Below are 23,104 nucleotides of genomic sequence, written 5' to 3'. Positions count from 1 at the left end.
TGGAGCCAGGAGCCAAGCTCAGGCAGGCCTGGTGGAGCTGGTGCAAGCAGAGATGAGCTCAGGCAGCCAGGAGATGGCTGGAGCACCTCTGATCATGTTTCCCAAGTGTACCCTGAGCACACACTGCTCCTCCCTGCCATGGGCCACCATTGGCCAGTTTGCACACCCAGGACTTCAGAGCCCACTTCCTCAGAAAGAACCAAGATACTCAGGGCTGCGAGACCCTGCTGCCCAGGGAGGAGACCAGGGTGCCCAGGGGTCAGGATCCCACTGCCCAGGGAAAAAATGGAGTCATCCAAAGCTGCAGCAAGCAGAATGGCTTGTGCTGCAGCACATGGGACTGCAGCCCTCTCCCACCAGCATCTACAGCAGCATTTCTCAGGGTGTCTCCATCCAGGATCCATCTGAATGACACAGAATGACAGCAAATGCCTGCTTGTAGCCTGCCAAAAACCTGGACAAGCTTTTTGTGTTTTCTCATGTGCCACCACCACCCAATTCCTGTGTTGTGTGCAGAAGGACAGGGATGCAGCCTGTTCTGTCAGTCTGCAGTCACCTCCAGCTGCTCTGGTGTGAGTCATAACACATGCACACAGGCATTTTTCCCTGATGGGAAAAGAGGCATAATCACATTCACAGTCCTATTAGGGACTGGCAGAAAGAAAAGTAATTTTTTGAGACCTTCTGGAACAAAAAAAAAAAAAGCTTTTTAATAGATCTGATTCTATGAAAACTCATCAGCATCATTTTGGGGTCTGGCACAGCTGTTCCTCCACGATGGCTATTGAATCAGCCCTGACCCTTGTATGAGTGTCCTTACCTACAGCCCTTCCCAGACTGAGCATCTGTGCATCTTTCACCCACACAGGCACCCGTCCTAACACCCACAACCTCACAGCTACACTTTGGTTAACCCAGACCCTGGCACAGGTGTGGGTGCAGCTGCTGCTATTTGCCTCCAGGCCTGGGTTCAGCTGCACCTGCTGGGCACTGCCAGCCTGGGCAGGCAGGTGCCACAGCTTGGACTGGTCCTGGCTTGGCGTCCCTGTGTTGGGTGAAGCCACCACACCAGCCACCAGCTGAGGCTTCAGAGCACTTTGCTCCATGTGATCTGGCTCTGGATGCAGATGGGATTTACACAGGGAGTGGACACCAGCCAGCCCAGGCGAGTTCTCTGGCCATGGCCTCATATTTGAGTCCCATGAAGTTGCTGCAGAAAACAATGAATTGGAAACAAGGGCTGTCCCTTGGGTTTGATTCTTCTCAGTGACCAGAACTCAAAGCCACAGGAGTCTGATCCCCTGCAGGGAACAATGCAAAGGCTGCTGGTGTGTCTCAGCCTGGAAATATCTCTAAGCTGCCAGAGTTTTGTGATCCAGCACCACATTCAGGCAGCCCCAGGGCTGTATTTCTTTAGTGATGCTGGGTGGTTCATAGTCTCCCCACTCTTCCACAGCTCAGCCCCTGTGCTGGGGTGGCAGCAGTCAGTGGGGCTCTGGCACCCACAGAGTTGTGGTGACATCACTTTCCTCTACTCCTCTTTTGTTGTTTTTTTCCCCCTTTGCAGGGAGGAAACTAGAATTGCTGCCTGGAGGTGGGTTGCATTTTTGTCAGGTATCCAAGAGCAGGAGTGAGGGACCTGGATGTGGTCCCATCATGTAGCTGTGTGCCAGGATGTGGGGCATGAGCTGCACAGCACAGCCAGGCCTTGGCTCATGGCCCCAGAGCTCACCTTTCCTCACCTGGATGGACACAGAAGGTGTAGCCACACGGTGCAGAGGACCCAAGCGATTTCTTCTCCAAGCAGTGAATTAGCAAGAGCAGTGCTATTCCAAACCTGCTTTGGAGACCGACTGAGGGTGTGAAATCACCGAGTTCATTACCACAGGATGCTAGGGAGGCCAAGTATGCAAATGGACTGCGAGGGACAAGGTCTGTCAGTGGAGGTAGATTCATTACAGCTATTAAGGTGCTTCCGTCCGGATGCAAACCCTTTCCCAGGAAGTCCCCAAACTGCCTGCCAGCAGCTGGGAGGGACGTCGGGAAGCACATCTTGTTTCTCCTGCTCTTCCCGTGAGTAGTGTTACAGAAAAGCCAGATATGGAAAAATACCCGTGAAGTTCAGAGCTGAAAAGGAATGACAAAGAAGCAAAAATCGTTGCTGAGGTTTTCATCGCTGAAAGGGTCTGGAGCTGCTAGTGAGGGCAAGCTGTAAGGTGGGGAATGGCCGGGGTTCTTAGGATGGGGGAGAGCCCAAGAGCTCGCGGCTCAGCGAGCAGCACGGGAAGCAGGCGGGGAAGAAAGCTGGCAAGAAAAAGAGACAAACAGCCGCTGCTGGGACAGGGAGGGCTGCCAGGAACCCGGCGGGGCCAGGCCCGGGGAGCGCAGCCAGGGCCGGAGGCACACCGCTCCCGGCCACGGGTGGAAGGCAAGAAGGGCGGCGGGCGGCAGAGGGGAGCACGGGGGAGCGGGGCCATGGAGCCCGGCCACCCGCAGGGCCCGGCCAGAGGGTACCCAGCACAGGGGTGATGTGGGCAGGGGATCCCCCTTTCTGCAGCGTGACCATCCCCGATGTGCACAGGTTAGGGAGAATCCCGGCCCCAGAGGAGGGACGGGAGTAGGTGCACCCCATCCCCAGGGTAATCGGGACAGGGGACCTGAGGGTGACACGGGCAGGGGACACCCCACACCCCTCCCCACAAGGACAGGAATGCGGCACATCCCACCCGGGCGGCCACGGGGACAGCGACACCCCCTCCCCACGCTGGCGGGGACGCCGCGGGGCGAGCACTCGGGGGCGGTGCCCGTCCCGCCGGGCCCGGGGCCCGTCCCCGCCCGCCCCTGGCCCGCCCCGCCCCGGCCCGGCCCGGCCCGGCCGCTCCCGCTCCCGCTCCCGCTCCCGCTCCCGCTCCCGCTCCCGCCCGCCCTCGGCCCGGGGCTGCGGCGGGAGCGCTGCTCGAGAGTCCCGGCCCGGCGCTGTGTCCCGGCCGCAGCCAGGAGCCCGGCGGCACGGTGAGGGACGGTGAGGGACGGCGGGGACCGGGCGGGACGGGACGGGCCGGGCGAGCCGGCGGCGGGCGGGGGCTCGTCCCGTGGCGGCCCCCGCAGGGCCCCGCAGCCGCCGCCGCCCGTGGCCCCCGAGGGGCCGCGCTGGAGCCCCGCAAACGCGGCGGGATGGGGCGGGAGCGGAGGGGAGCGGGGCCGGGGCCGGGCTGGAACTCGCCCGCTCCGGCTAGCGGCTGCGGGGCGGCCCCGGACTGGGGACGGGCTGTCCCCCCGACGGGCGGGTGCCGGGAGCGCGCTGCTGGCGCCTCGGGGCGCTGGGGATTCCCCAGGGCTGCAGGGAGCCCTCCAGGCTGGGGATGCTGGAGGCTCCCAGCGAGCTGGGGAACTGCAGGGCTGGGGCTGCTGGGGACACCCTGGGGACCTCTTCGGGTTGGGTGTGCTGTGGGTTCCCCGGAGGTGGGACCCCGGGGGTGCTGCAGAGTTTGGGGATGCTGCAGGGTTTGGGGTGCTGCAGGTTTGGGGTGCTGCATGATTGGGGTGCTGCAGGGTTTGGGATGCTGCAGGGTTTGGGGTGCTGCAGGTTTGGGGTGCTGCATGATTGGGGTGCTGCAGGGTTTGGGATGCTGCAGGGTTTGGGATGCTGCAGGTTTGGGGTGTTGCAGGATTGGGGATGCTGCAGGGTTTGGGGATGCTGCAGGGTTTGGGGTGTTGCAGGATTGGGGATGCTGCAGGGTTTGGGGATGCTGCAGGGTTTGGGGATGCTGCAGGGTTTGGGGTGTTGCAGGATTGGGGATGCTGCAGGGTTTGGGGTGTTGCAGGATTGGGGATGCTGCAGGGTTTGGGGATGCTGCAGGGTTTGGGGTGCTGCAGGGTTTGGGATGCTGCAGGGTTTGGGATGCTGCAGGTTTGGGGTGTTGCAGGATTGGGGATGCTGCAGGGTTTGGGGATGCTGCAGGGTTTGGGGTGCTGCAGGTTTGGGGTGCTGCAGGGTTTGGGGTGCTCCTGTGTGCGCATGGAGATGGGGTTGTGCATGGTCCTGTGCGGGTACCCCAGCTGTTCCTGGGCTCCCCGGCTGTAAATTCAGCTTCATCTCCAAGCCCCTCAGAGCAGGACAAGCCCAGGCCATCGCTGCTGATGTCGTGTGAGCAGCAGCCCCCAGGGAATCGGGAGGTGCTGGTGGAAGGTGCTGCTGGGCAGCCGTGGTGAGGGTGTGAGGAAAGGGATTGATGTACTCTAGTGAAGCTGTAGGGAGCTTACAGCACTATAGGTGTGAGGAGCTGGTAGAGCTGATCCTTGTGTGGCTAAGTCTGTGCGTGGACTCTATACCTGGTGTGTGTAAGCTCAGGTGGGTCCCTGAGGAGCTGGAGCAGGTGCAGAGCCTGGGCAGCCCCTTTGGCCTCCCAGCCAGCCAGGCTGTTGATGACAATTCCAGAAATAACAGTCCAACCCTGAAATTAGGCTGTTGAGATGATCGAAGCGTTTCCCTTTCTCTCCCTGGGTCAGCATTGTGCACCCACCCACCGGGATCCAGCTCCTCCAGGAGCTGCTCCAGCACAGAGAGCATGGCCAGGGTGGCCTGGGCAAATAGGGACAGGCCTCCTGTACAGCCCCTGCAGCAGGGGACAGGGACAGGAAGGTGTTGGGAGCCCTGGGCACCTCCTGCTGCAGCCAGCCACAGTGCTGGCAGGTGACAAGCACGTGTGACAGCTGGCTGTGTGTGAGGAGCCCAAATCCTGGCAGGTTGCTGGCAGTGGAGGAAGCCGTGTGCTTGCTCAGTGGTTTCCCTTTAACTTTGGAACAGCCTCTGTTCCAAGCTTCAGGGCTTATCGCCTGCATAGCTACGAGGGAAGCATGCCTGGCTGAGATAAATCAAATTGTGCTGGCCAGGGCTGCTCTGGACTCTGTTCTTCTCACATTCCTCATGACCTCAGTATTTTGGCTCAGGAGGAGAGCCAGGGAGAGCCCTCCCTGTGTCCAGCCCCAGCCCTGCCAGTGGAGCAGTTCGGCTGCACTGCAGCAGGTGGTTGAAGTGGGCTGAGAGCTGCCACAGCTGTGCCCCTGGGGAGGAAAAGGCCCCAGGGGTCTGGAGCTTTAGGAACAGCTCTCCCAGACTCTCCTCTGCCAGTCTGGGAGCTCAGGAGCCCCAGGGGAAAATTGCCCCATGAGGCCAGGGGTCCTGAGCTGCTGCCTGGAGCTTGGGCTGGGGCATGAGGACCAGGAGGTACCTGGGCTGTGCCAAGGTGCCCAGCCTCCTCATCACTGACATGACTTCTTATTATAATTGAGCAGAGCAGCTCCAGTTTTGACCCCAAGTTTCCCATGTTGGCATTGGTACAACAGCACAAGGGGAAAATACAGGTGTGAGCCCAGGGCAAGGCATAGCCCTGCTTCCATGGGGGTGGCTGGGTGCCTGCACATCCTCCTTCTCCTCCCCTTGCCTCCCTACCAGAACTTTGCTTGTACCATCCTGCTTTTTTTGAAGCACCAGTGCTAGAAACACCTTCATTGCTTCCAAAGAGAGCTGGGATCACCCAGCCCCTTCAGTAACCTGTACCAGTGCCTAAAGGAGCAGCTGAAGCTGCTGAAAATCAGTCTTTAGCACGAAGTGTCTGCTACAATTGCTCCCAGCAAGACTTCAGCTCAGGTGGAGGGCAGCTGCCTGAGTGCTGCCATGGCTGTGGCAGCCAGGTCTGGCTGGTGCTGACAGTAGCTGGGCAATGGATATGAGAACTCAACCTGCTGGACAGGTGGGGACCATCTGCCCCCACTTGTCCAATCCAGCCCCACACCTCTTCCCCGGCCCAGGGACAGTTTGCCCAAGGAGCCTGGGGTGTGTTTGCACCTTGCAGGAGGGTTTGAACATCATGGGGTCCCTGGGGCCACTTGGACATGGTGGGGAGCTGGGAGCTGGCAGGTCACATCACCATTTTTGGAGCTAAATGACGACAGAAACTCCTGCCCTGGTCCAGCCCATCCTGTCAGACCAAAAGAAATGGGGTCTGGAAGCAGTGGCAGGATGTCCCCCACGGTGGGGATGCAGCTGCTGGCGTTGGCTGAAGGGGCCATAGGAGGTGGAGGGTGATGAGCCTGTCCCCAGCTCAGGGGAGGGGACAGCCGTGCAGAGCTGGTGCAAAGGGCCCTTTGGTGCTGCAGTGGAGGGAGGTCTCCAGACCTGGCAGAGGAGGGTTTTCCTGTCCCCAGGCAGGACAATGGCCAGGCCGGGCGGCGGAAGGGAGCTGCCGGCCACTTCCCCCGAGGAAACGCAGCCGCTGCTCTGGCTCCTGCTGCTCTCTCTTCCTCTTTGATTTACAACATGTGTGCAGCCCAGAGGGAAGTTTGTCCTGGCCCCAGCACTGTTTAATTACCTGCAGCAAGGGCCATGCAGAGGAGGAAGCCAGACTCTTCCCAGGGTGGGAGGGAGTAGATGAACTGGGGGATGTGCGGACCCTCTGGGCCTGAGGCAGCAGCTGGAGAATGGTGGATGGCAGCAGGGAGCTGGGATGTTCCCAGGGAGGTGGGATGGCTGCCCGCTCCAAGGTGGGGTGATTCCAAGGGAGGTGGAATTTGGGACGTGCATTGGCTGTGGGTGGGTTGGCAGAGGAGTGGGAGAGCCCCAGAATCTGCCCAGTGACTAATGGGGAAGTGTTTTGTCTCTGCTTAGTTGGACTCAGCCCCCAGCCCTGTGCACTGGGCTGGGAGTGGGAGGCTGAGCCTGGCCTGGTGCTGCCACAGCTCTGCTGGCCCACAGGGCCAGGGCAAGCTGAGGGCTGGTGGCTGCAGCAGGGGCTGGGGAGTGGCTGCAGCCTCAGTGAGGGACGGGTGTGGGTGTTTCTGTGCAGCCAAGGCCAGATCCTGCGCTGTTCCCTGGGCAACACTGAGCCTCAGTTTCCCTGAGAGCTGTGCACAAGCCACCATTGCTCTGTGGCATTCCTCCTCCCCTGCTTTCTTCTGAAGATAGCCCAGTGCCAAATGCTTTGCCCACAGCAGCTGCTCAGCCCGATGGCACCTGTGTCCCATGGGCAGAGCCATCAGAGCCCTGATGCCATGCACTGCAGCAATGCCTGCTCCCAGTTGCTGTTGTCCCATCCTGCTCCTGCCAGGAGCACTTCACACCTGAGCCCCAGCATCCAGATGCTGTCAGATGTTGCAGCAGGTCCCAGCTCAGTGCTCACAGAAGGTGGCACCCCCAGCCATGAGCTCAGTTCTGGACCACAGCTGTATCCTATTGCCTCTCCTCCAGTATGTCCATGCCTGGCTCCTGAGAAATCCAGGCTCCCATTTCATTTCCCTCTGCCTTATGGACATTATGCACAGGGAAGAGCAGTCAGGTCCCTCCTGGGGGTCATCAGCCCCTCAGGACACCCCTGTGGCCTTGTGGAGCACCCTGGGTGGTGAGAATGGGCGTCACACCCAGCACTGACAGTGCTGGCAGCTCCCTGCAGTCACAGGGCTTTGCCAAAGCATCAGTTCCCTTTATCCAAAGCAAACTTCACACTGAGTATTGCACCTGTACAGGTTACAGTCTCTTATTTTTTCCTGGCCTGCTCCCACTGTATGGCCAAGCTCCAGCTTGTGACCCTTGGAGCAGACAGCACTGTGCTTGCCTGGCCACTGGCTCCAGTGTGAGGCCTGGGCTGGGGGAGGCCAGGGGACAGCCCAGGTGGGGGTCAGGGCTGTGTGGCTGCCTGGGGCTCACCAGCCCCAGGGTCACAGGGTTTGGCTGGACATGGTCTTGTTGTTGCAGGTTGATGGTCCTCTGGTCAGCAGCATTCCGGGAAGAAGATGGCTCAGCCAGCACCCCTGAACCAGAACCTCCCAGGTAACGTGGCCAGGGCTGTGCCAGCAAAAGGGATGCAATGGGGGTGTCAGGGCTGAGCTGTCCTATCCCATCCCAGTGGAATTCCTCATTCCAGCACCAATCCTGACATGGACTGGGTGCCCTGTGATACCCTATGGCACCGAGGGTGCTGGAGACAGACACATGGCACACCATGGAGGAGAGGGGCCTGCAGGCTGTAAATTCCTGTATAAACCAGCTGGGAAAGCCATCCTGTCTCCACCGGGTCCCTGCCTAACTGTCCCTGCTCCTCTTGCAGATCTTGGGGGTCCGTTCTTGTACCGGGACCAGGATGATGGAGAGAAGAGCTCATATTCGGTGGAAACCCCTTACGGCTTCCTGCTGGACCTTGATTTCCTGAAATACGTTGATGATATTGAAAGTGGCCAAACACTCAAGAAAGTGCCTCTGCCTCGCCGGGGGAAAGGGTCCCGTGTGCCGCCCAGCACCCTGCGCAGCCCCAGCAGCCACACCAGCGCCTGGACCTCCACCGAGTCCCTGAGCTCCACGGCCAGCGAGGAGGGCAGGGCTGCGCTGCTGCTGTCCCCGCACGGCCGAGCGCCCCCGGAGCCTGCGGGCAAACCACCCTCCCAGCCCGGCCCAGTGCGGCTGCTCCCACCTCCCAGCCGCAAGTGCCTGGTGCCAAACCCGCGCGTGGAGAAGACCTTGCTGGAGACGAGCAGGAGGCTGGAGCAGGAGCAGGGCCGTCTGCAGGATACCGGAGCTCCCTCCCACGGAGCCCTGCCAGGTGCCCCGCTCTGGGTGCCGGTGGGCGCTGAGGGCCAGGCGGGCTGGGGCCGGGCGAGCCCCGGCAGCTCGGGGCGCAGCACTCCGGCCGCGGGGCTGGGCACGGCCCCGCTGCAGCACGTGCGCGAGCAGATGGCCGCAGCCCTGCGGCAGCTCCGCGACCTGGAGGAGCAGGTGAAAACCATCCCGCTCCTGGAAATGCAGATCTGCCAGTTGAAGAGGGAGAAGGCGAAGTTGCTAGAGAAGCTGTCAGCAGAGCCTGGCGAGGCAGCGGATCACCCCTCTGGCTCTGAGACAGGGGCGGGGGGTGAGGATGGGCCCCGCACAGGGCCAGAGAGCGAAGCAGAGCCAGTGAAGGGGCGAACGAGCAAAATTGCAGAGCTGAGGAAGCTGACAGAGAAGCTGGCTGTGCCGGAGCGAAACAGCAGGGCTTGGGCAGGCAAGAGCCCCAGGGTGGCTGAGAGGCCGTGCCGCTCTGTGGCAGTGGGTGAGGACCGGGCCATGACAGATGCCGTCTTCTACTACCGGTCGCAGCAGGAGAGCGGGGACGTGCCAGACAGCGCGCAGGGACGCAGGGACGCGGCTGTCTGGGTGCTGGAGTCCTCGCTGGGGCTGGCCACTGAGGCGGAGCAGGAGCTGGAGCTGCTGCAGCAGACGGTTGGGCACCAGAAAGAGGTGATCACCGTGATGGAGGGGCACCTGCAGGAGGCCACGCGGGAGCTGGAGGAGCTGCGGCTGGAGGTGTGCGCCCGCCGGCCCCGCGGGCAGCTGGACAAGGAGGTGATGGCCAAGCCGCAGGTGGCCGAGGCGCAGGTGGAGGCTGTGGTAGTGACACGGAGCCGGGCAGCTGGTGACCCCCCAAAGATGGTGGAGGCAGGTGTGGAGTGCTGCCCCCCAACCTCCTGCATCGCCGTGGGCTGCCGCCCCCACGGGCAGGACGCGGCAGTGGGGCCCGATTCAGCTGCCAGCTGCGATGACAAGGGCAGCCAGACAGATGGAGGCAGCCTTGTCCTGGCAGGAGAGGAGCAGGAGTCTGGTGCAGGCAAGGTGACGGAGCCTGGCCTGGGTGATGGCCTGAGCAGCCCCTCAGCACCGGGTGCAGGAGTGATGGGGGAGATGTGCCCAGACAGCCAAGGCCCTGGGCCAGCTGTGCTGGAGATGGCACACAGCAACCAGGACCCATCCCCAGCACGGGACAGTGGAGCTGCCCCAAGCCCTGCAGCTGGTGAGTGTCACCTGGGATGATGCCAGGGTCTGGGTTTGAATGTTCCTGCAGGTAGGGAGAGGATGGCCTTGTTGGGGACAATGCCTGTAGGGCCAATGCTACCCATGCTCCAGCAGTTGCCCGTGTCCCTTCTTCGCCTCTCTGGGGGTCTAGTGGGTTTGGGGTGCTTGGCTAGTCCAGGGAGAGACTATTTGCAAGAGTATGCACAGGACAAGGGGGAGTGGTTTCAAAACAACAGTAGGTTTAGATCACAGACTAGGAAAAATTATTCTCTGTGAAGTTGTGATGCCCTGGCACAGGTTACCTAGAGAAATTGTTTGTGCCCCACCCCTGGAAGTGTTTAAGGCCAGGCTGGATGGAGCTCTGAGCAGCCTGGTCTAGTGGATGGTGTTCCTGACCATGGGAGTGGAGTTGAAATGAGATAATCTTTAAGATGTCCTCTAACCCAGACCATTCCATGATCCTAAACTTCTATAATTCTTGCTCACTGGCCCTTGACATCCATCTCTTTCCCTGCAGGAGCCCTGAAGTCCATCATGAAGAAGCGGGATGGTCCTCCCCGGGCCGAGGCGGAGGGCAGCAAGAAGAGCCTGCAGTTCGTGGGCGTGCTGAACGGGGAGTACGTGCTGAGGGGCTTCTGCCACCCCACGAGCCACTCCTGGCCCCCTGCCTCCCTGTCCTGGGCTGGCACCAGTGACAGGGCCTGAAGGGGGCCAGACTGGTGCTGTGTTGCCACCGAGCATCCTCCCTCTGTGCAGGTATGAGAGCACATCCAGTGAGGAGGAGGAAGAAGGCAACAGCTCCTCTGAGAAGGCTTCAGCTGACAGTTCCAACAGTTCAGAGCAGGGAGACACTGAAACCTCAGAGGAGGAGGCTGGGGAAGGCACATGTGAGCCCAGACTGGAGTGCCAGGGGACTGATGAGACCCTGCTGGAGCCCCCTGAGGTGAAGGAAAAGTAAGTGCCAGTGGAGAAGGCCCCCTGCTCTGTGGCCCTGCACAGCTGGAGCCCTGCCAGCTCAGGACATCTGCCCCAGGTTCAGTGCTGCCAGTGGGAAAAACCCATTCAGCTCCTGCAGAGACCATTCATCAGGAAAACCATCCTTCCACTTTCTTGGGTCTGCTTAGGAAAGGATGAGAGGCCCCAGAGATCTCTTTGCTGCAGAAGATAGTTCAGAGTGGGACAACAGCCTTCAACAGCATTTTTCAACAAAAGGAAAAAATGTGGCCTAAGAATGGGTGAATCGTGCCCAAGCACATCCATATAGGGCTTTGTTCTATGGTGCTTTGCAGAGGTTGAAGCAGGGTACAGCCACGGGGCTGGAGGAACCACTCAGGGGACCTTGTGGAGAGTTTCAGGCGCTGGGGAGCTCACAGGTTTGGTGGGGTGGTGCAGCCCCACACCATGGATGTCCTCATGCTCTCCACAGGTTCGAGCTGAGCCCCAGGATGAGGGAGGCCTGCCTCATTGTCAAGACCCACCTGGGCCACCCTGGTGCTGCCAAGAACAAAGAGGTGGTGAGTGGAGTGCTGGCGTGGGATGGCTTGCCCAGCCCCTGCTGACATCCCCCAGAGCTGGCCCTACTCAGGGACCAGCAAAGCCTGGCTCAGCACCTTCCCACAAAATACAGCCCTTTGCTCCAGGGTTTGTCCCAGAAACCCTAAAACCCATGTGGACTCAGCTCAGGCCATGCTCAGCATGGGTTTGGGCAGTTCAGGGTCCTGCCTTCACCCACCTGCTCTGGAGCAGGGACTCTGTTCTGCGCCACCTGAGCTCAGCCCCTCTGTCCCCACAGCTCGCCAGCAGCAGCCTGCTCCTGCAGGAGTGGTTCCGTCTGTCCAGCCAGAAGTTGTCCGTCCCTGACACGGTTGCCAACCACCTGCTGGCCTTTGCCGAGGTCTCACCAGCCTTCCTGGCCCACGTGGTGAACCTGGCAGATGGGAATGGCAACACAGCCCTGCACTACAGTGTCTCCCACTCCAACTTCCACATCGTCTGGCTACTGCTGGATACAGGTCAGTGTCCCCCAGCCCCAGAAACATCCCCTGGCCAGCATCCCACCGTACCCCAGGTCATGTCCCAGCCTTGTCAGCACAGGGGGAAGGCATGCCAGCAGAGGGGCGAGGAGAGCTGCCCTGGGCTGTGTCTGTTCATAGGTGTGGGGGTCAGAAGTCACCCCAGCCCATTTGGGAGCCCAGATTTCATGGGGGAGATCCAACAGCAGTTCTGTGCCTATAGGATGGCTCACAGCACCGTGGGCAGGACTGTGAGGGGCAGCCAGGCGTGTGGCTTGGTCCATGTCTCCCACCAGCCCTGCAGCATCCTGAGCCCACTCTGCCCACACCCGCAGGGATCTGTAACGTGGACCACCAGAACAAAGCTGGGTACACCGCCCTCATGCTGGCAGCACTGGCAGCTGTTGAGCAGGAGGAGGACATGAATGTGGTCAGGAGGCTCTTCAGCATGGGCAACGTCAACGCCAAGGCCAGCCAGGTTGGTGTGGTCTGGGGGCCACCAAATCTTGACCCTCCCACCCCCAGGCAAATGCCAGAGCCACACTTGGCTCTTCCAAGGGCAGGACAGCGGCTCCAAAACCCGGAGGCGTCGGTGCATGTCTCAGAAGTGGTGTGGGGACAAGTGTCAGAGCAGGGGCAGGAGTGGCCTGGCAGTGACCCTTCCTTGCAGGCTGGCCAGACAGCGCTGATGCTGGCTGTGAGCCACGGGCGGCAGGAGATGGTGGAAGCTCTGCTCGCCTGCGGGGCCGACGTGAACCTGCAGGACGAGGAGGGCTCCACGGCGCTGATGTGCGCCTGCGAGCACGGCCGCCTGGAGACCGTGCAGCTGCTGCTGGCTCAGCCCACCTGTGACATCTCCATTGTGGACAGTGTAAGGTTCTGCCTCTGGGCCAGGGCTGCCCACACAATGTTGTGTCCCCAAACCCCTTCCTGCACGCTGTCCCTTCCTTTGTAGGACGGTAACGACGCTGTTGCCATCGCGCTGGAGGCCGGGCACAGTGACATCGCTGCGCTCCTCTACGCTCACCTCAATCTCACCAAGGCACAGACACCCGTGAGTACCACACCACTCCCCATGGCAGGGAAAAGGGCTGTGACACAGACCAGTGTCTCCAGGAAGAGGCTGCAGGACCAAGAGCAGAACATTTCAGGTGCTGCATGCTCAGAATAGCCCAGCTGGCCCTGACTGGGAGGGGTCCTGGAGGGGTCTCTGGTGACAACTCTCTTTGCAGCAGGGGACTTCACCAACAGCCACAAAGAGCCCCAGGAGTCCAAAGAAGCAAAATCAGAGTGACCTTGGGATCCAGCCAGGAGCCACCATCAGCACTGGGCTGTGATTCACATCCCCTCACCTGCCACCCCTCTGTGCCAAACTGCTCTCTGCAGCTTTAGTCCTGTCAAAGGCACCATCCCTGCACCTCCCTCACCCATCTCTGCTGGATGCAGCCCACACTGGAGCCAAGTGACCTTGAGGTGGGACCCCATCCCCTCTGCTCCCTGCCACAAGCACCAGAGGTGCGCCACCTCCGAGCCCTCAGCGAGGAGGAACAGCAGAGAACCAGCCAGCAGAAACAGCCCCTGGTTTGTGCTCTCTGGCAGCTCTGGGAAGGCAGCAGTGCAGTGACATGGAGCCAGGAGGGCAAGGGACAGGTCCTGGCCCCAGCAGGGACATCCCATACAGCAATGGGAGAGGGAATGCTGCCTTGGACAGGGGCTGGGAGCACTTCCAGACTTAAATACTTGCCCTTCTTTTCTGGCATTTCCTTTCCTGGCTGAAATCTGATTTTTTTTTTTCTCTTTCTAGCACATGCATACAAAGCAAAAAATTCATATTGCTTGGCCAAAGGATGAAGTCCAACATGAAATCACTTGGGATTTGATTTGCTCAATGGGAGCAAATCCTCTTGGGGTTGCAGCCAAGTGAAAAAAGGGGCTGAGGGCCAAGGATGCATTTGGGACTAAGCCTGCCTGATAACCCACAAGGGGAGCAGGTCCTTCTCCCAAGAAGAGAGACCAATTACCTCCTAAACATTTCCCCAATTAACTAGTCCCAGACTGTGCAGACAGCAAGAGCCCTCTCTGCCCACCTCCCATCCCAAAAGAGAGGAGAGCAGCTGAGGACAGCACCAAGAAAAACACATGGGCCAGAAGAGCTCAGAGCACTCAGGTGGAGCAAAAAGGAACATGTATGTCAGAGAATGTCTGTGCAAGTGTGTGAGCACCGTGTGGGGTGGGAGCAGGGTAAGGACAAGGACAGAAGGATAAAGGATTTTAGGGTTTTGCATGGGAAGGCAGCTCTGCTCTGAACCCTTCACAAAAGTAATGTGCTGTGCCCCCCATTCCTACTCCTTGGCCCATCCTCACCACTTCTGCCCTTGCCTGACCTGCTCTGAGCTGGGGAACCCTCACAACCCTCCCAAGAAACTTGCTCTCAGCTTTGCACTGGAGTCAATATACAGCGCTCACTGCCACTCCCTAATACACTATTCTGTTTACTGGTATTTTAATACTGATGTTTATTTTTAAGATATAAATAAAATTTAAAGTTATTTTGAAATATTACAGTGACATCTGCAGTCTCCTGCCTTCTTGTCTGGCTTACAACAAACCCTGCAAGAGCTGCAGCAGGCAGAGCCCCTGACCTGAGCAGGTGACCCCATATTCAAAGTCACTCACTGCAAGTTAATGCACTGGCTACATCCCTCAGTCTGGTTTTCTCCCTGCTGGAGTGTCCCAGACAGCTGCAGCAGTGTCTTTGCCCATTTCACTCTGCAGGACCAGCTGCAGCCCTGCACTGCCCCTGGTTCTCTGGTGCTGGTATTACACTGCATCATTAAAGGGCAATCCCCAAACCAAGTGTCAGGATGCAAACTGCCTCCCTCCTCAGATGGACATGGACCAGGCTGACACCCCAGGGATATTCCAGGAGGGATACAGCTCTCTAAGCCACTCCCCCAGTCACTGAGCACTCAGGGCTGGCACGGGCCAGAGCAAACATTCTTGGGTCACTGATGAAGCTGTGAAGGAATAAGCAGCAGCCACAGAACTGAACTCTGACTTCTGGCACACACGACAGTTCTGACCTCTGCTGCATCACACGAGCCAGGGAGCACAGCCTTGTGCTACTTCTCTGAAACAGAAACCCCCAAAAAATCACAGATTACATCAAGCAACAGCATGGACACAAGAACTTTCTCCACGGCACAAACTCCTCACCTCATGTTGCCCATGAGCTGCCCAGGGCACAACTAAAATTGGCAAAAAGGACAAATCCAACATTCTTAACATCAGCCCTGTGATAGTGCCTGCTCAGATGAACATTTTGCACAGCTGTCCTAGCAGTGCTCTGCTTAGCTTTAGGACACCCAAATCCTCAGTCTCACCTACCACTGAACTGCCTCAGTCAAGCTCAGGGCATTAGACAAAAACCACCCATTAGAGACCATACATGAGAAGCTTCAGATCCAACTCCCCAAACACACCACAAATACAGACCACTCTACAAGCAGATAAAGAACACCAGTCCTTAAAAAGCTACCCTTGAATCAGCAGTTTTAAGGCTCATTCTAAACTTTTCAGCCCTAATTTTTATTTACAACACATCTTGCTAGCTGATTTTGTGGTGGAAGGGAAAGCAATGAAAGCGAGATGGAGTGAGACAGTAAATCAAAAAGGAACGACAAGCACTTGCTCTCTGTGGGTGACTGCCAGGAAGTAGGTATATTTATGGCAGCATTCACCGAGCAGTTTACTAAGGACAAATAGAAGCAGCAGGTTGCTGTTTTGTAAGCTGGTACCAAGCTTGACTTTCAACTCGTGATTTAATTCCACTGAGGTCCAGCAAGTTTCCACTTCACCATCACATACACAAAATCGCTTACCAGGAAGGTCAGGACTGAGGCCACTGTAATCAAAACAGAATTATTTTGTTGTGACAGGTCACTAAAGATGTAGCAACACAACGATATATTATAATGAAGACGCTATGCCCTGCAACAAGCAGAGCACGTTGCTACTGAACCCGAGGGAAGCGGCAAGTGCTGAGGCGTGAGACAAACCAGAGGTGTCAGGCGGCGCTCGGTGAGTGAAACCCGGGCAAGGGGCTACTGAAAAAACCCTTTATTGCAGTGAGACGGCCGCCACGCTCCTCCCCATCCGCGCCGCACGGCCGAGCGAGCTGCGCCAGGCTCCATCCCGACGAACGACGCGGCAGAGGCGGCCCCGGTCCCGCTCAGCGCAGCCGCCGGGCCTCGCGCTCCGACTCCAGCAGGGTCAGAACGTCGCCCTCGCGCACCGGCCCCTTCACGTTGCGGATGATGGAGCGGCTGGTGTCGTCCATGAACTCCACGCGCACCTGCGGGACGGGACCGCGTCAGCCCGGCCGGGTCCGGCCCGCGGCACCGCGCCCGCCCGGCCCGGCCCGCTCACCTGAGTGCACTGCCCCTGAGAGCCGGTCCGGCCCAACACCTTGGTGACCTGCGGGGACAGAGGGGACAGTAAGCGCGGTGCCGCGGCCCGGCGCAGCCCAACCCGGCCCCGGTGCCCGTACCCACCCTGGCCAGCTTGATGGGCTGCACGCGACTCGTGTCCATGGCGGCTTCGGGGCGCGGAAAGACGGGGCGGTGCCTCGCGGCGCCTTATGTATCTCCAAGTCTCGCGAGACCCAGCGCTCCGCGCGCGAGCTCCCGGCGCCCCCTGCGCCCCTGCCCTTCACCGCGGCCAAGATGGCGACGGCAACTCGTCTGATCCAGGGGCTCCGCAACTTCCTGGCGGGGGTAAGAGTGCCGCGCTCGGGGCTCTTCTGCCCCGTGGGAAGCTGCGCTGCGCCCCCGGCTCCGCGGAGCCTCCGGCGCAGGGCGGCAGCCCTGCCTGAGCTGCTCTGGCCTTGCCTTGCAGCGGGATCTCCAGGCGAAGCTGCAGCTGCGCTACGAGGAGATCGCTAAGAGGTGCTGGGGCCGGGCCGGGCCGGGCTGAGCCCCCAGCTCGGCCCCGCCGCTGACGCTCGGCTCCTTCTGTGCCTAGGACGCAGCCGCCGCCGCGGCTCCCGGTGGGCCCCAGCCACAAGCTGGCCGATAACTATTACTGCAGCCGGGACGGGCGCCGCGAGTCCATGCCGCCCGTGGTGGTGGCGGCGGCGCAGAGAACCCTGCCCGCGGGGGCACAGGCCGCCAGGTGGGTCTGACGCGGGCGCTCATTTGTGTAGGAGCACAGAACGCGCCCAGCGGCAGCGGGGAGTCACTCAGATTGGCAGGAGAATGTGAAACTGATTAATTGGGTCTATATTTCCTTGAAAATAAGTGGGGTAGGAGGGAGTTGCTCCGCTTTGATGAGGCCTCACCTGGAGCATCTGTGTCCAGCTTTGGGGCCTCCAAGAAAGGACCTGTTGCAATGAGTCCAAAGGAAGCTACAGAGATGCTCCGAGGGCTGGAGCCCCTCTGCTCTGGAGTCAGGCTGGGAGTGCTCACCTGGAGACAAGAAGGATCCAGGGAGAGCTGAGAGCCCCTTGCAGGGCATGAAGGGGCTCCAGGAGAGGGACTTGGGACAGGACAAGGGGCAATGGCTTCCACTGCCAGAGGGCAGCGTTAGATGGGATATTCGAGGAAATTCTTGGATGTGAGGGTGGTGATGTCCTGGCACAGGTTTCCCAGAGAAGCTGTGGCTGTCCCGTCCCTGGAAGCTTGGAGCCACCTGGGATGGTGGAAGGTGTCCCTGCCCATAGCAGGGGCTAGAATGAGGTGGGCTTTAAAGTCCCACCTAATCCAAACCATTCTGGGACTCTGATTAACAAACACCTCCAGCACTACTTTGCAGCCTGGACTTCTGGTTAAATTCAAGTGTGATTTATAGAGTGTTGCTAAAACCTCTTCTCTCTCCTCCTTTCTCTACCCCAGTTCAGGCACTGCAGTGACAACAGCAGGGAAGAAACCAGTGACACCAGGACCACCACCTAGGAAGTGGGAAATTTCCAAGGATGAGCCCTACCTGTGAGCAGGGAGTGAACTGAGGTTCCATGATGGATGGACACAGGTGGTTCCATAGCAGCCCTGATGAGGAGGCTGTGCTGCATGTGGCTCCACACTGCTGGAGGGATCTGATTAATAACTGTATATAAAGCTATGATTACCCCCCATTTTGTCTGTTTTATTTGATTTACCCAAGTTACTGCTGTTAATACCGGAGTATTTGGTTGGTTTGAATAGTGACACAGCCCAGGAGCATTTGTAAGCTGTAGTCAGTCAGTGAAGAGCAGAGCAGAGTAAAGCTCAGCCTCACTCACAGGGCTCCTCCCGGGCCCAGGTTCTGCAGAAAAGTTCAACAACCTCCGGCCACCGCCAGTGCCGCTGTCGTGCTGTGACCGCACCCCGCTCGCTCCGGCAGAGCGCTGTCCTCTCCGGGGACAGCAGGTGACTGGCCGGCGGTGCTCACGGATTTCCCGGGAGCCGCGGGGAGCCCGGCTGCCCTGGAGCTGGGAGGGGCTCCGGGGTGCGGGGCGGGCTGGAGCCGCCCGGCCCCGGTGCCGCCGGGCGGGCCCTGCCCCGGTCACGTGACGCTGCCCCGGAGCGCACGGGAGGTGGGCGGGGCCTCTTCAAGGGCGCGCGCCCCGCCCCCGCGGACAGCCCGTCGGTGAAAGTCGGGCTTGAGCGCAAGCGCTATTCCTGCGCGCTCTGCGCTTGTAGCAGCGCGGCGGCCCCGCGAGTCCCTCCGGTGTGGGCCCGCGGCATGGCCGAGCCGCGGCTGCTCCCGCTGCTGCTCCTGCTGCTGCTGCTGCTCCCGCCAGGCCACGGTGAGCTGGGGGAGCGGCCGGGCGGGCAGCGCCCATTGGTTCCCCGCGCACGCCCTTCGCTCTCATTGGCTGGAGCTCTGGTGCGCCCCGCGCGTGGGGTCCCTGCGTTGTGGGGCGCGGGGGGGGGTCTCGCGCTGGGCCCCCCGGGCTCCCCTCACGCGCCCATTCCCGCAGCCGCCCCGTCCCCCTGCCGCCCGGACTACTTCCAGTGCGCGCCCGGCGCCGCCTGCTTCCCTCAGGACTGGCGCTGCGACGGCCACCCCGACTGTGAGGACGACGGGGACGAGTGGGGCTGCGGGACTGCGACCGCCGCGGAGCCGAGTGCCGGCGGCCCCGCGGTGACCCCGCCGAGGAGCTCGGCGGTGCCGCTCGCTGACAGCGCAGGTACGGGGCGAGGGGCGGCCGGGGGCGGCGGGCCGGACTGAAGCCTTTGTTCCCCGCCGTCCCCGGCCCATCCGGGGCAGCTGCGGTCACCGCGGGTGGAGGAAGCGTGGCTGGGGACCCGCACCTTTGGTGCCGTTCTGGTGGGACCGGCAGTGACGCCCCGCAGGGCTCCCTCAGGAAGGGCTCTTGAAGGACTTCATTCTTCCACAACGTGCAATTCCCAGCAGCTGCTTCGGGAAGACACTGGAATCTCTCCACCTCCCGAGCTCCTCTGATCTCTGGGGAATGGGGAGGCTGAAGGGAAGAGGATGAGGAGGAAGTTCTGGCCATCAGGGCCGGTCAGGAGCTGCAGACACAGTGTCTGCAGCCCAGTGCTGTCGGTACCAGAGCTGCTCGGCTCTGGAGCATCTTTTGTCAGACCCATTGGCTGCCTGGGGTGCTTGGGAGGCGCTTCTGGCTTCCCTCACCCTGGGCTTTCGGAGGGTGTGGCGAGGAGGGGGATTACTGCAGGTGTGAGATGCTGGGTTTGATGCCTGCACCTGTTCAATTGGCAGGTGAGGCAAAGGGCTGCGATTTGATTGTACCTTTGGCATCTCGGTGCCACGAGGACAGGCTGGGATGCTGCAGTTCCAGCTCAGAAGTTTCCCACCTTTCCGTGTTAGGAATTTCTAGTAGGACCTTTTTTCTCCAGTGTGGGTTAATCACAGCAGCAGCAGATAAGGTTTTGTTTAAATTGCAAAGGGCCTCTTGGTGCTTTTGAGCTGGGAACTCAGTCAGGTGTGGATTAAAGACTGCTTTGAGTGTTGACCTTAAGGTGAGTTGGAAGCTTCATGGATTTGTTTCTCTTTCCTCACAGAGCCTTCAGCTGCACCTGAGGCTGAGGTCTCTGTGCCATTGAGGAGTCAAGGTTACACATGGATCTTGATTGTTGCAGGTATGTGAGGCTCAAGTGGTGCACATGGTCTTGGACCTACCTGCCTTGGGCTATAAATTGAGTATCCTGATGGGGTCCATTCCAGTCCTGTACCAGTAGCTGCTTTTGCTGGGCTGGGAGGGCTAAGGAAGGCCTGACACCACAGCTTTATTATTGCTCTGCTTTGGGTGTGTTGTGTCCTTGGAAAGGCCTTTCCATGGGATCTGGCACTAGCTCACCTTCTCTCTGTCTGTCCCTTGACCTCAAGGGATGCTGCACATCTCTGGTTATTGGCTCATGGTGTTGAGCAGCAGAGCCTGGTCCCAAGATCAGGGCAGTGAGTGGGTTTCTGCTTGTGCATTCTCCTCACCAGGGCTCCTGATCATCCTGATAGCTGCAGGTTCTGTTGCTGTGTGGGGTCTGTCCAAAGCAAAATGCAGATCTAACACCTCCAGTCTTGAAAAAGCATCCAGGGAACAGCTGATGCCTGGGAGCCAGAAAGGCTCCTTGCCCTGAAGGGTAAGTCTTTTGCATCCCATGTGCTCTGTGTGCCTGAGGGAGGAATCCCTTCTTGCCATGTGTTTCTGGCTTCTAGAGCTTTCCCTTTTGGGGGTAGGTTTTGCCAGCTCCCCTGATGCTTGCCAGCCAGGTGCACGGGGTTTCAGTCTGTCCCACAGCAGCAGAACTCTCCCCTTTCCTCCCTGCTGCCAAGGACATGGAGAAGTCCTGCTGAAATACTGATCTTCTGGTGTGGGATTTTTTATTCCATTTTGCATAAATTGAAACTAGGTTTCTTCCCAAATGATTGTCAATAACCAGCTGTTTTTCTGGCTTTGTAACAGGGATCCTTATCCAAAGGTGATAAGGTGGGACTAGCCTTGTCTATCTCCTGCTCACCACAGAGCCTGACTGAATTGAACATCAGCTCTCAAATCTGCACTGTAACACTGGAAAACCAAGAGAATGCTCCCTTTGTAAATGGGTCTTAGATTGTGGGACTGCCTTGGCTCCAGAAATAGCATAGGACCTTCCCTGGCACTGTGACATTAGCACTCCTAAAGGTGATAGAAATGTCTTCATTGTTCTGCATGACAGTCATTACTGCTGATGCCCACCATTGTGGCCTCAGACCTAAAGATGCCTTTCTCCTTGAAATGCCAGGTGTTGTTCAACTGTTTCCTTCCACTTCCAGCCAAGAGACTTTTTACATCTGCCCCATTCCTCCCCCTGGATTTTGTCAGGGAATAGGAGCTTTCTCACCTATTTCCATAGGCACTCACTGGCTGCACAGATCAGACAAATACTCCATACCCTCACTACTGTTTGATGCTGCTCCATCCCATCCATGGGAAGCTTTTACTGACAGTGCCACCATAGGGGTGACAACAGTTTTGCTATGCTGTCACCTGAGCCCACATGGGACAAAGATCTCCTTGGCCCTGGGCTGGCATCTCCTCTCACACTCCCACAAACATCTCCCCCCTTGGCAGACCTGTTCTTCCCACCCCAGTGCTGAATGCTGTGTGGGCTCCTGTTGACACTCTTAATGGTATCCTCCTTAAAACTGTTCTGACATGAGTGGTGTCCCTTGAGGGTCTATACTGGGACCAGTGCTATTCCATGTTTTCATCAGTGGTGTGTAGAGTGGGATCAAGTGGACCTCCAGCCAGTCTGAGGATGAGACCAGGCTGAGGAGTGCAGCTGGGGAGGGGGATGTCATCCAGGAGGACCTTCAGGCCCACAGGAGCCTCATGAAGTTGGATAAGATCAAGTGCAAAGTCCTGTACCTTGGTTAGGGCAAACCCTGGAGAAGAGACAGCCCTGGGGGGATGTTGTGTCTTGTCCGTGTCTAAAGGGGGTTTGTAAGAAAGATGGAGAAGGGCATTTCACCAAGGCCTGTCAGGACAAGGGGCAGCAGATACAAACTGACAGAGGGTGGACTTAGGTAGGACATGAAGGAGGATTTTATGCTGAGGCCCTGGCACTGGTTGCCCAGAGCAGCTGTGACTGCCCCATCCCTGGGACCAAGCTGGACAGGGCTCTGAGCATCCTGGTCTAGTGGAGGTGTCCCTGGAAATAAGTCATGTCTTGGGTCAGACACTGTGTGGCACATGGAGCCCCAGCCAAAGGACTCAGTGCTGTGCACCTCTCAGAACTATCTGTGCAGGGGCAGATTAGTGCCCAGTGCCTCTGGTTCAGCATTGCCACATGCACCTTGCACAATTTCACTAAGTGTGCCAAGCTGCTGCCTTGGCTGCTCACCTCTGTGCCTTCAATGTGGGAACTTGGCTTGCCAAGCAGACACCAGTCATCAGCCTTGGAGTAGGAGTCTTCTGCTCCTGGATAGCATGTGAGTGCTGCCATACCCCATGGGAGAAACTTCTACATGTGGTGTGGAGTCCTGAGTTATTCCAGAGCTGCTCTTTTTACTACCAAGGAGTCATTTGCAAAGGGCACACACAACCTTCTGTTTCCATAGGCATAGGTGGAGATAGCTGTGATGACTGACACAGGAGAATAAAGAATGTGAAATTAACAAGTTCCAGAGTGTTTATTTTTCCTGGATGTGTGCATTTGCATGGATTTGTATTTGGGAATACAAATACAGGGAATACAGAATACAAATAGAGGGGCTGCATCACCTTTGGATTGTCGCATCCTGGGAAAGAGGACTTGGGTTGGTGGGCTAATGTGGGGTGCTGTGGGGGAGCTAGTGCTGCTGTGCCTGCCTGGGGCAGATATGACTCCAGCACACACCAGCTGGAGCAGAGAAAATTAAATACAGGAGCAAAGGCAACAGAGAGAGTGGAGACAGGAGGAACCGATACCAGAGTAGCACCAGAGGTGCTGCTGCTGAACTGGGGACAAGTGGGGAGCTCAGCCAAGAGCAAGGTGAAAAAAATTCCTGAACCTGTCCCTTCTTTGCCAGAGCAGAGCATGAAGTGCAGGGTGGGAAGGGCTGCAGGAGTCCTGGCAGGACAGGCTGAGCTGGGCCATTGAAAGGCTGGTGCTGGCAGGGCTGTGTGGCCAAGGTCAGCTGTCACAGCTGGTCCCAGATCATCCCCTGAGCTGCAGCTGCCAAGCCAGCCTGGCTGTTCTGTGGCACAGGGCAGAGCACTTGCTCCATGCAATGGGGAGTCAGGCCCTGGGGCAAGCACACAAGACAATGCAGGTTTTGCTTTCTGCTCCCTGAG

At 58.9% G+C, this 23,104-nt stretch overlaps 4 protein-coding genes across 7 annotated transcripts; 3 read left to right on the top strand and 1 right to left on the bottom strand.

Annotated features, from left to right (window-relative positions):
- The first annotated feature begins 2,911 nt into the window (after nucleotides 1-2,911).
- Nucleotides 2,912-14,391, top strand: KANK3 (KN motif and ankyrin repeat domains 3). 4 transcript variants are annotated; one of them, XM_079328382.1, is made up of 11 exons: nucleotides 2,912-3,012; nucleotides 7,751-7,825; nucleotides 8,103-9,815; nucleotides 10,335-10,434; nucleotides 10,574-10,771; nucleotides 11,244-11,331; nucleotides 11,610-11,829; nucleotides 12,165-12,307; nucleotides 12,500-12,700; nucleotides 12,785-12,883; nucleotides 13,062-14,391. In XM_079328382.1, the coding sequence occupies exons 2-11, from the start codon at nucleotides 7,789-7,791 to the stop codon at nucleotides 13,164-13,166; spliced, it is 2,904 nt and encodes a 967-aa protein (XP_079184508.1). In that variant the 5' UTR covers nucleotides 2,912-3,012; nucleotides 7,751-7,788; the 3' UTR covers nucleotides 13,167-14,391. The 4 variants fall into 4 exon arrangements, with proteins under 4 accessions (XP_079184508.1, XP_079184506.1, XP_079184507.1 ...); XM_079328381.1 differs by having other exon boundaries at nucleotides 2,936-3,014; nucleotides 7,760-7,825; nucleotides 13,062-13,283; XM_079328380.1 differs by having other exon boundaries at nucleotides 12,785-13,269.
- A 1,542-nt stretch (nucleotides 14,392-15,933) lies between these two features.
- Nucleotides 15,934-16,489, bottom strand: RPS28 (ribosomal protein S28). Its single transcript, XM_079328420.1, has 3 exons — nucleotides 16,383-16,489; nucleotides 16,258-16,305; nucleotides 15,934-16,183 (listed from the first exon to the last, which is right to left on the bottom strand). Exons 1-3 carry the CDS (start codon nucleotides 16,419-16,421, stop codon nucleotides 16,061-16,063), a joined length of 210 nt encoding a protein of 69 aa, XP_079184546.1. The 5' UTR covers nucleotides 16,422-16,489; the 3' UTR covers nucleotides 15,934-16,060.
- A 7-nt stretch (nucleotides 16,490-16,496) lies between these two features.
- On the top strand, nucleotides 16,497-17,959 carry NDUFA7 (NADH:ubiquinone oxidoreductase subunit A7). The gene is made up of 4 exons (XM_079328419.1): nucleotides 16,497-16,604; nucleotides 16,726-16,775; nucleotides 16,852-17,001; nucleotides 17,721-17,959. Exons 1-4 carry the CDS (start codon nucleotides 16,554-16,556, stop codon nucleotides 17,815-17,817), a joined length of 348 nt encoding a protein of 115 aa, XP_079184545.1. The 5' UTR covers nucleotides 16,497-16,553; the 3' UTR covers nucleotides 17,818-17,959.
- Nucleotides 17,960-18,408: 449 nt separating this feature from the next.
- On the top strand, nucleotides 18,409-22,449 carry CD320 (CD320 molecule). Its single transcript, XM_079328713.1, has 5 exons — nucleotides 18,409-18,613; nucleotides 18,788-18,997; nucleotides 19,854-19,931; nucleotides 20,284-20,429; nucleotides 20,753-22,449. Exons 1-4 carry the CDS (start codon nucleotides 18,550-18,552, stop codon nucleotides 20,424-20,426), a joined length of 495 nt encoding a protein of 164 aa, XP_079184839.1. The 5' UTR covers nucleotides 18,409-18,549; the 3' UTR covers nucleotides 20,427-20,429; nucleotides 20,753-22,449.
- The last annotated feature ends 655 nt before the right edge of the window (nucleotides 22,450-23,104 follow it).

The sequence above is a fragment of the Erithacus rubecula genome (genome assembly GCF_903797595.1).
Source record: "Erithacus rubecula genome assembly, chromosome: 28".
Lineage (NCBI taxonomy): Eukaryota > Metazoa > Chordata > Aves > Passeriformes > Muscicapidae > Erithacus > Erithacus rubecula.
This window is presented reverse-complemented; position numbering and strand designations above follow the sequence as displayed.